This window comes from Pinus tabuliformis, chromosome 7, assembly GCF_031772625.1.
Source record: "Pinus tabuliformis cultivar Carrire ecotype Pingquan chromosome 7, CPIR1, whole genome shotgun sequence".
In the NCBI taxonomy this organism is placed as follows: domain Eukaryota; kingdom Viridiplantae; phylum Streptophyta; class Pinopsida; order Pinales; family Pinaceae; genus Pinus; species Pinus tabuliformis.
In genome coordinates, this window is record NC_142293.1 from 2,011,186,572 (window position 1) to 2,011,197,409 (window position 10,838).

Here is a 10,838-nt window from a genome sequence, read left to right on the forward strand (position 1 = left end):
ACTCAACCATGACTCTTTTTAAACATAGTTAAGTGTTCTACCCAATGTGAACTCCACTTTGTATCGACAGATAGTAAACACGATGAGACCCTTGTTTCGCTGTGGTCTTCATAATTTCTATAATGAAAATTGGGAGTTGATTTCTGCTTGTTAATATTCTCTTCTTGTATGAATTCGTCTATTATCTCAATTACCTTTTTAAAGTTGTCCAGCCATAGACAATTGACTATGTATGTGAAAGAAAGACCCTACATATTTTTTTGGAGAAATAAATTGCTCTTGCCAAGGCCTCATGAATTTTCCTCTTCTCCAATTTTTCAAATAGAATGCAATATCAACCACTAACTTGAATAGCAGTTGTTAATGTGACAAGACTCTGGGGAATGGATCCCATAACTTCCATGAGCAATACACCTCAGAGGAAATTAATATATCTAAGCATTATACCCTGGGGAAAATCAATATCCTTGAGAATACAAGGGTTAATAAAAATGCACTCCCTTTTAGAAATAAAAATAAATATTATTTATTTATTTACAATAAACAGATTTATTTTTTACAATAAATCTGTAGTCATTTGACCATATTATTCCAACAGCCTACCAATAAACACTATTGCGACAAATTCCTCTTTGTCATACATCACCACGGGTTTCAGAAAACTCTCCATTAAAATGTGAGAAAGCTTAAGAATGTGAGTATGCCTGTGAATCATCTTTACCAGAAACTGTATATGCAAATGTAGAAAACATTATACAAAATCTGAAATCAATTGCAAAACAAAACATTGAAAGAGTAAGCATGGCATATAGACACAAGTCCCTCTACATAAAAACAGATGGAGAACATAAAGATTACCTTTAAAATATAAACACCAGTCCCTCTATATAAACAGAAAACAACACCATAACATAGAGATCATCTTTAAAATATAAGAGAAAACAAAGAAGAAAAAAGTATAATCATATAAACCATTCCAAAATACCATAAGTGCACGTAGTAAATTATTTGATTATCACAAAATATTACAATCTATACAGGAATATTAAGGTGCCACAAAAGAAAAATTGCCATGAACTAAACTCCTGGGATATAAAGAAGTAGAAAACTCGAAAGGCTCTTTCATGAATCTTTCTGAACCTGCTGTCATCCTTATCCAAGTGCAAGAATGAATTTTACATGTAAGCAAGAAATAGAAATCAAATAGAAAAAGAAAAAGGGCATTCAAATTCGTTTCTATTCTGCCTCGCATATCTAGCCTATTAACAAACACATTACATTATTTACAATATACAGAGTTGTTATAGTCGTATGATTTCCCGAGATTCTTGCCTTTTGAGTTATTAATAGATATTCTCCTCAGGAGTTGTGCAACTAATCCCCAGTTATATTGGAGCATTTAGTGTCTCTCTGGTTATTTTTGATACCTTGGATCAAAACAGAAAGGACCATCAAAGAAGCCAATAAAATAATCTCATTACAGCAGATCAAAACAAACTGTTGTTACTTCAAGAAATTTAGCAGCATGCCACGAGTTGATGGCATACATTGAAACTTTAAAATAATAAATGATAAAGTAATACAGAAGTACTGATAGCGGACATCATTTGAGGCCACCTTCGGATAAGACATAAGCAATGGAAGTAATAAAAGAGTTCTAAAACATCGCAGCGCAAAGGGTTTTGGCATTACAAAATCCCTCCCTCATGAAAACTGCAAATATAAATAACACCTAACTACCCACCTTACAACTTCAAGATAAAAAGAATGGATTTGATTCAATATAGTAGTTCTAATCTTCAGTATTAGGCCTCCCAAATACCAGGGGAATAAATAACTTGGCATCCTGGGAAAATGAAACGGATCACTGAATTTCACTGACATGATATATACTGGCTGGCAAATGCATCCTATCAACAGATACCTTCACAGCCAGGCACTCACTCTAATGCCAGATTGATTGGCATAGAATAGGAATAGGGGCCTTGAAATTTTAAGGTTTTATTTATCATTCAGAAGCAGCTTTTGAAGACCTCCAATCCTTTTTCTGACAAATGAGAAGTTTTTCATCCCCATTCTTAGCATCCTCAGTGTCCCTCTGGTGGCAATTCCATCTCATGCCTGTGGCTAGATTCTTGACACTATTCACAAAATGGGGTGATTCACGCATTATGACATAGCCAGCAGGTCTTAATATACGGTCCATTTCCAACAACACATATTTCATCTCACATCTGTTTCACAAAATACACATAATCAATAATCAAGTATGTACTTTTTCCTCATTCAAGGTTATCAGGATTAAAAAACCAACATTTAGCACCACTTGATAGAAAACTATGTACCTACCTGTGACTTTCTGCACTGAAAAGACCATCAACATGTAGGAGATCATATGTTCTTGGATAGGTTGAAAATGCCTCACACCTGAACAACACAAGCTCAAGTATTAGCGAAGATAATGGTGTTGAGCACACCAGATTGCCTAATCAAACCATCGAGAGAAAGCACCTTACCAGTCATTATATGTACCAATTAGTCCTCGGTCATAAACAACATTCAAGGAATTTAGACCATAAGAGGAAACCACATTCATGACCCACAGAGGATCATTTATCAGTGCTGCAGCAAAACCCCCATAAAGAGTGTTCATATCCATAACATTTCTTATTTTATCTGTTCCAAGATCAGGTACCAATGTCTTGTAATGGTTAACGCGCACCACCCATTGAGTTGTATCCTTTCTGAAAGCACCATCACTGCCCCCAGAAAATGTACGGACCCGCTCTGGGGCTACCTTCAAACGTTGTGGCCACTTTGGAGTCTGTCCTACTCCTAACTGCTTGAAGTTGGGATTTGGTTTTACTATACAAGATCGCATGGGAACATACCAGGCAACATCTGGTTCAATGCTGTCATCACATTCAGGGGGGTAAACTGTTTTTTCACGGGTAGCGTAGCAACCACTGTCCAAAGATTTCTGCCATACAACAATGTCATCCTTTTTATTGTATAGTTTATAGCACATCTTGTTCAAAAGACCTTGAAGGGCATCATAGTTAGCCTTCTGCTCCTCTATAGTTGTGTTCCATCCATGCCATCTATTTTCATAGTTTACTGGTGGTCCAGATAGGACCCAGAAGCCTCCTGGTCGCAGTACTCGATCTATTTCCATAAGGTAGGCTCCACCTGCATCAGCAGAACTTCACTCAACAAATAGCTACCAAGCTCCCATAAAAATTAAAGAATTGAAGAGAAATCAAGGATAATGTTGATAAAATGAAACTAATTCAAACACCTTAGTTGGATCATGTTCCCTATGTCTTCCAGGGAAATTAATTTTTTCATAAAATCACTCTCTTACTAAATCAGTGAACAAAACCCACTAAACTGAACAGAAATATCAATCTAAAATTCTTTGTACTCATAACATGCTTTATACCCATAACATTTGATTGAATTGAAATAAATACTATAAACGAAATAAATAAATGAAATTAAAATAATCGTACCCATAATTAAATATATAGTATGGGTTTAATGGTTAAGAACATGTGTTTTCTCATAAAAAATCACTAATTCAAATCCAAAGAAGCAAAGTATGTACACCTTCCTAAACTATAACAATCAAATCAAAAGTGAATATGAAAATTTTTATTTAATAAATCAAAAGTGAATATGAAAATTTCTATTTAATAAATAAGGAAAAGGGAATGAAATATTTTTCTCATTTTGGAAAGTATTGAAGAATAAGAATAAGAAACTGATTGGGAGCTGGGTGGAAGTCCCCTACACTTAGTTGCAGTAGCACTTATACTCTCGCCACTGGTTATTCATATTGATTGTGCAATAAGAATGAAACTATATTTATTTTTACCAAGTAATGATTTGCAAATTGTTGTGTTCACTTTATCCATGTTAATTTGAGTACTTCTAAGCCATTACACAATCTAGAACACAACGAAAATTTAGAAGGTATCATCAAACATACCAAATTCTGTCCATGGAATGAGACATCGAGAGCAGTGAGCCATGTCAAATGCATTGGATGGATAAGGAAGCCGCTGTGTAGAGATGATACCCAGCATTGCAGGAATACCCCGTTCAAGTGCAAACTGCACTTGCGCTTCATGATTATCTCTGGGCGCCAGTGACATTGTAATAATTCCACGATCCAGCAAATCACCACCCCAACTTGCAACCTGAACAGAAAGTATTCTCTTATATAAACAAGGAAATGTATACTTATACAGTAGATCTCACAAGTCATATTCAGATAACATAACTATGAGAATTTACATTAAGTAACTTATTTTGATCTTTATCATGTAAGATACAGAAATCTACATATCATAGCAAGCAATAGCAATTACAGATAGATTAATGAATACTGGATGTAAGGCTATCTGAGAATCAACTTCTAGAAAAGACCTGTAATTCTGCAGCTATTCTTTGTTAAGTACCATGTCAGCATGTTCACTAAGGCCTAATTGTATAAATCCACCTTGTCACAGCTAGTAGGAGGGAAGAGAAATGTCTCTCTAACAGAATGTTTACTATTAAACTCAGCTCAAGAGCAGGTTCAGATGTTATGCAAAGTAAAATGATGCATAGAAAAATAACTTTAGATCAATTCCTATTAATCCTCTTGCTTCTGACATGAAAATTTTTGTTAGCTTTCTTTTGATAATCTGGATGTCTCAGACTCTCAGGTATAGTGAACATCATAAGGTGGATCAGCCATGTGTGTTGATGGTGTATCCATCAGTTTAACTTGACTCTAGATTCCTTGTTGCTGTTTATGGAGTATACTTCCTTCATAACCTGACTACGTCGTGTGATCGACAATATAAACTCAGAAAGGTATCAAAGACTGGATTCGTTTTGGTAAAACTATTGACACTAGTCAGAATGTTACCCACCCCACATCCAGTATCAAGTGCAGTTCGGACTGTGCCATCTTTCATTCCTGGGATCAACTCTTCCATATGATCCACATATTCACCAACTCCATTGGGAAACATTGTACCTCCACCTGGGAAGAGGAATTTCTCCCCTTCTTTCCTCAACCAATGCTGATTTGATTTTTCATTATTGATCCATTCATAGGGGACATTCCTGTGCCAATAACAACATTTAAGAAGCAGTAAGTCCGGAAACAATGCCAACTTATTATCATAGATCCTCTACAACATTTGGGTGAAAGAATATGCAGTTACCATTGCTTTAGAACTTCAAGATTTTTGTACTTTTTTTAACAGTGATGGAAGAAACAATAAAGATGGATCAAGTATGTACCTGTACCAACACTCATCCTTGCTCTTTGGCCATCTAATAGGTATCTTGTAGCCTTCTGGAGGAGGGATTAAGCATTCTACTCTTTCGGAAAGTGGGGGGCAGTGTCGCTCCCTAAATGCAAGCCTGTGAGCATCATACTTTCTCCATCTCTGGCAAAATGAGAGTCGGACCATTTTAGTAGATTGAAATTGAATGACATAACTCAGAAGGCATACAAGTAACAAAAAAACCTAAAAAACGAATTCACTACAAAGTAACAATGGAAAATAAGCTTAAACTTGTTTCAATAGCAAAGTTTTGCCATGTAAAAGTCATTGAGAAGACCTGCCAAGTAGTTCATTGGAACCTGGCTCAGAAAGAAAGAGATTAATGTCCACAAATGACCAAAATAGGTCGACGGGACTAGAAAGTACAGCACATCATAATATACTGAGTAAAATAAGTCGTGTGCATTCTGTGAGCCTAGAAAGGGAAAACCTAATTAATTCATCCAATGTGGTTGATTGGTAACAAACAAGCAGTTGTGAGATCTACTAGCTCACAGACATAAGTCATTTAAGTTAATTCACCAAGAAGTACAAACTACTATTTTAGTTATATTCAGCTCAAAATGTAACGAAAATTGTGTATCATTTACAGATCGGAAGGTTTATGTAAATTCTAGCTCCTCAAAGGAGTCAAATGTACAAATTGGCAAAGCTACGTTTCAAACTCTTAAATTATTACAGCACAATCTATCGTAGAACAAATACCTTTGGATCTGTGCATGGAGTGTAATCTTGATAGTCACTGCTGCACTCTCCAAACTTCATGGACTTCACTTCGGCAACATTGCAGCCCACTTGTACAGGGGCACGTGATGTTTTATCTTCTAGAACAAGTCTGTTCTTCTCGGAGCAAAAGATACCACCAAGGTAAAATGAAAGGGCACACAAGGAGAGGAGCATCATAGCGATAGGAACCAGTCTCAGGGACTTGTCCACGTACATTGCTGGTTTGAAATCTTTATCCTTCATTTTTTGATTGAGAAGTAACCTGTGATTCAATAGTTGTTGAAAATTGACATAAGAGATGAGATCCAGATAAACAGACATTTATACAAAATAAGTAAGATTACTGAACACATATATATAGCAATTTACTATTTCAACGAAACATGCCCCAATTCTTAAGAGTAAAATGGTAAGTCACTGATCTATAATGCTAAGGGACTGATCTCCCATCTAGCTGTAAGGCAAGTCATCAAGATGTCTATGCATCTACATCAGCTGAATCACTTGATGCACTTGTCCATCAAGCATCCCTTAATTAATGGAAAACTTTTCATCAGGTCTTGGAAATTCTATGATGGTGCAGGGTTGACCAAGCAACCTTTCATGAACTAGTTGAGGACTTATAACAGAAAGAAAAGTGTACAAGTTACTAAGGCCCATATTGCCACGCACAAGACCTGACTGCATTCATCCAGAGGGATTACAAACTGGCAAGACAGATCAGAGAGGCAAGCCTGGTGTGTATGATCAGATTAATACTCAAGCAATCACAGACACTGTTCCCGCAAGCTATAATCATTGGCATGAATCATTGGTTCTACAAAGACTAAATTTAAAATGATGTGAGACACAGCTTCTACGAGAGGTGTATCTGGGAGTACAATGAAGAGTATCTGGGAGTACAATGAAGAGATCGGATCTGGAATGACTCAATTTAGGCAAATTGCATTTGAAGGCTGCATGAGATTAATCTACAAAATCACAGTTGCATGGACACAAATGAGGTGAAAAAATGGGATGGACTGTGACGTTAAAAATTTGAAAGTGGGTGGTGCCAACCTCACAAGCCAAGGCTTATGAGATACAATTGGAACCCGGAGCTTTACCAACACAAAAACAAAATCATAATAGGATCTGGAAGGACATTCTTATTCATGAAAAATGAATAGAACCACGCAACTGTAATAAGAGTATGCATGAATTTGGCCGTGGAAGGATGGATCTCCAAGCGCTGAAGTGACAAGTCATAAGGCTCATTACTGCAAAGAACAGAGGCCATCTTTAGAATCGCAGGGGTCTCTAGCTATTAACACAAACCCGTCTCACCCAGGGAGTAACATGCACCTCGAGCTTGACAAGTTCCATGTTGCCTAATTTAAGATCCAATATTTAATATACTGGCTTGTAGTCTCCAGCATCAGATATGGATTTAAATGGGTTTGTGCGGCAACGAATGCACCCTCTAGATTCAATATACCTTTACACATATGCACACATGAAGTGTTTTGATACAACACCCCCACGCCCATGCCCACGCCCACCCCAAATGCACCAAGCTAGCTTCTCTTGATGCAATAAGGGGGCCACTCCCTAAACTGAAAGGAATTTCCACAAAAATATGTATAATGATTTGAAGGAGGATGATTCAACATTCAAACAATACCCAAACCCCCAAATCCAGTGTCGTCCCAATTCTCCACCATCATCACACAAGACAGCACGAGCATATCTAGCCTCGGGAATTAGCCCAGCACGAGCATATCTAGCCTCAGGCAATAGCCCAGCACATAAAAATCTACCCCCTAGTTCCTCCAACAACAAAACTAATCAAAAAAACATGGGTACTACCGAAATCTGCAAATGCAACAGATCCAGGCAACACAAAACCCAACAGTCGCATTAAATGAGTCCCAAGAAATGTAGAGCAGTCATCACTGTGAGCATTGAGTTACATCCCCAAAACAAATTGCAGACTAGTAGTAACCAGTACAAGCAATCAATCACAAACCCAAGAAATGTAGAGCAGTCATCACTGTGAGCATTGAGTTACATCCCCAAAACAAATTGCAGACTAGTAGTAACCAGTACAAGCAATCAATCACAAACAAACAGGAAATGTAAGATGGATCACTCACCTGAGTCAGTCCACACAGAGCTGGGCAAATATCAATATCAGTACATCTGCAGAAGCCCAGTGTTCCCCGATATCTGTGGCTATTTCTCAACGATTCCTTGCTTTATAACATAAATATCATCAAGGAGAAATGTAAACACTGGTTTCTTCCAGCCTCATTCACTTGGGTAAAAAGGAAACTACCAGGATGCTCTCACCTACCGACCCTACCTCATGCCTTTATCTACTAGCAATTTAAACCAGTTCCTCCCTAGTTTTCTGTCGATTAACGGAACTACCAAAGATGCGCGCCGTGTACAGGTAGAATCTGTTACTATTTTTGGGTTGGCAAGTCAAAGTTGGCCAATTCAAATGGAAATCTATTGCCATAGCTTGTCTGGCATCACGGTCCGGACTTTAGGATTAATTTTGGTTATTTAGCTTAGGGAAAGTTAAAACTGGTTTAGTTTTTCCAAAAAGAAATTGGGAATTTAGGAGTCGGTGAAAGCGGGAGCTGGCGTTATCTGGGTGTTTACTCTTGCTATTATAGTGGGTCGACGCAATCCAGGGAAAAACACTGTCAAATAGCTAAACTTATCCAAGTCCTGAAGTGAGGGCAAAAGATATGTATCAAGTGAAAAATTATGTATTTTTCATGTGTGATAGATGATCCATGCTCTAAAGGTTAGGGCAAACATTTTTGATCTAATATTGTTGGTCAAGTTGCAGCTAGTGAACATAGATAGGTATCGGTTTTAGCTTCACTAAACCATTAGTAAACCATAAACTCTGGAATAGTATAAGAAGTTTTACTAAATCATTAGTAAATTATAAACTCTGGAATATCATAAGAAAAGTTAGTAAACTATAAATTCTGGAATAGTATAAATTATTAGTAAATTATAAACTCTGGAATAGTATGAGAATCACTAATAGTTACTAAATTATAAATTCTGGAATAGTATAAAAATCACAATAGTTAGTAAATCATAAATTCTGGAATTGTATAAGAACCATTAATAGCAACTGTTAGGACAAGAGAATATATAGACATTCTATTTTGATACATGACTATCAACAAGTTACACAGTAAATTTATAATTAAATTAGGTAAATGAGAAAACATAATCATATATTTAGAGGTGCATGTAAATATTATTGAAAACTCTTGAATAGTATAAGAACCATGAACTCTTAAATGGTAAATGAACTACGGACAACAACAATAACACTTAGGAGAAGAGTATAGAGATTCTACTTTTCACTAATTTGAGACATGGTTATCAAAATGTCATAGTAAATTTATAATCAAATTAGGTTAATATGCAAACATAATCATGTATTTAGAGATGCATAGAAATATTATTAAGAACTCTTGAAGAACTATGAACTCTTGTATAGTACAAGAACCACGAACAACAAAATGATTAGGAGAGGAGAACACATAGACATTCCACTTTTTACTAATTTGATACATGGCTATCAATAAGTCATACAGTACATTTATAACGAGATTAACTAGGTGTGAAAACATAATAAAATGACTTGGAGAGGAGACAGATAGAGATTCTACTTTTCACTAATTTGATACATGGCTATCAACAAGTCATACAGTAAATTTGTAATGAGATTAAGTAAATGTGAAAACATAATCATGTATTTAGAGATATATGGAAATATTATTGAAAACTCTATCCATTAATGTAAAGGAGACCACCAGAGAACACGCCAACATCCTTGATTCTTGATCATAAAATCAAAATTTATCTTTGATGTAAGTGAGAGTCAGTAGAGAATATTTGTAAATTAAATGTTGTTTCACACGTGGGTACTATGATAAAATTGATGATTTATGTGACTGCACTTCATATACAATATTGATGTTATGACGTATGATACATCGGCTTATCATTATACAATATGTAGTGTGATGTTAGATTTTGCACCATTTAAGGGTTTTGCTTAATGATATGTATTCTTCGTTGTCTACTTTTCACTAATTTGATACATGGCTATCAACAAGTAAATTTGTAATGAGATTAAGTAGATGTGAAAACTATTATTGAAAACTCTATCCATTGATGTTATCTACTTTTCACTAATTTGATACCTGGCTATCAACAAGTCATACAGTAAATTTGTAATGAGATTACGTAAATGTGAAAACATAATCATGTATTTAGAGACGCGTGGAAATATTATTGAAAACTCTATCCATTGATGTAAAGGAGATGACGAGAATATGCCAACATCCTTGATTCTTGATCATAAAATCAAAATTTATCTTTGATTTAAGTGAGAAGAGTAGAGAATATTTGTAAATTAAATGTTGTTTAACACGTGGATACCATGATAAAAATTGATGATTTATGTGATTGCACTTCATATACAATATTGGTGTTATGACGTATGATACATCCGGAGTAGTGCGGCTTATCATTATACAATATATAATGTAATGTTAGATTTTGCACAATTTAAGGGTTTTGTTTAATGATATGTATTCTTTGATGTCTACTTTTCACTAATTTGATACATGGCTATCAACATGTCATACAGTGAATTTGTAATGAGATTGAGTAGATGTGAAAACATAAACATAATCGTGTATTTAAAGACGCGTGGAAATATTATTGAAAACTCTATCCATTGAT

General features: G+C 35.7%; 1 protein-coding gene across 1 annotated transcript; it reads right to left on the reverse strand.

Moving 5' to 3' along the window:
* Positions 1-1,500: 1,500 nt before the first annotated feature.
* LOC149256553 (putative methyltransferase PMT21) lies at positions 1,501-8,428 on the reverse strand. Its single transcript, XM_089460777.1, has 8 exons — positions 8,207-8,428; positions 6,051-6,333; positions 5,299-5,447; positions 4,923-5,118; positions 3,992-4,202; positions 2,517-3,189; positions 2,350-2,427; positions 1,501-2,234 (listed from the first exon to the last, which is right to left on the reverse strand). Exons 2-8 carry the CDS (start codon positions 6,312-6,314, stop codon positions 2,009-2,011), a joined length of 1,797 nt encoding a protein of 598 aa, XP_089316903.1. The 5' UTR covers positions 6,315-6,333; positions 8,207-8,428; the 3' UTR covers positions 1,501-2,008.
* Between the last annotated feature and the right edge of the window lie 2,410 nt (positions 8,429-10,838).

Coding starts and splice junctions, on each gene's coding strand:
- LOC149256553 (XM_089460777.1), bottom strand. CDS start 6,314: ATGAAGGATAAAGATTTCAAACCAGCAATGTACGTGGACAAGTCCCTG. Junction 5,119..5,298: donor AAGGATGAGTGTTGGTACAG/GTACATACTTGA, acceptor TTATTGGCACAG/GAATGTCCCCTATGAATGGA. Junction 2,235..2,349: donor TTCAGTGCAGAAAGTCACAG/GTAGGTACATAG, acceptor TTTGTGAAACAG/ATGTGAGATGAAATATGTGT.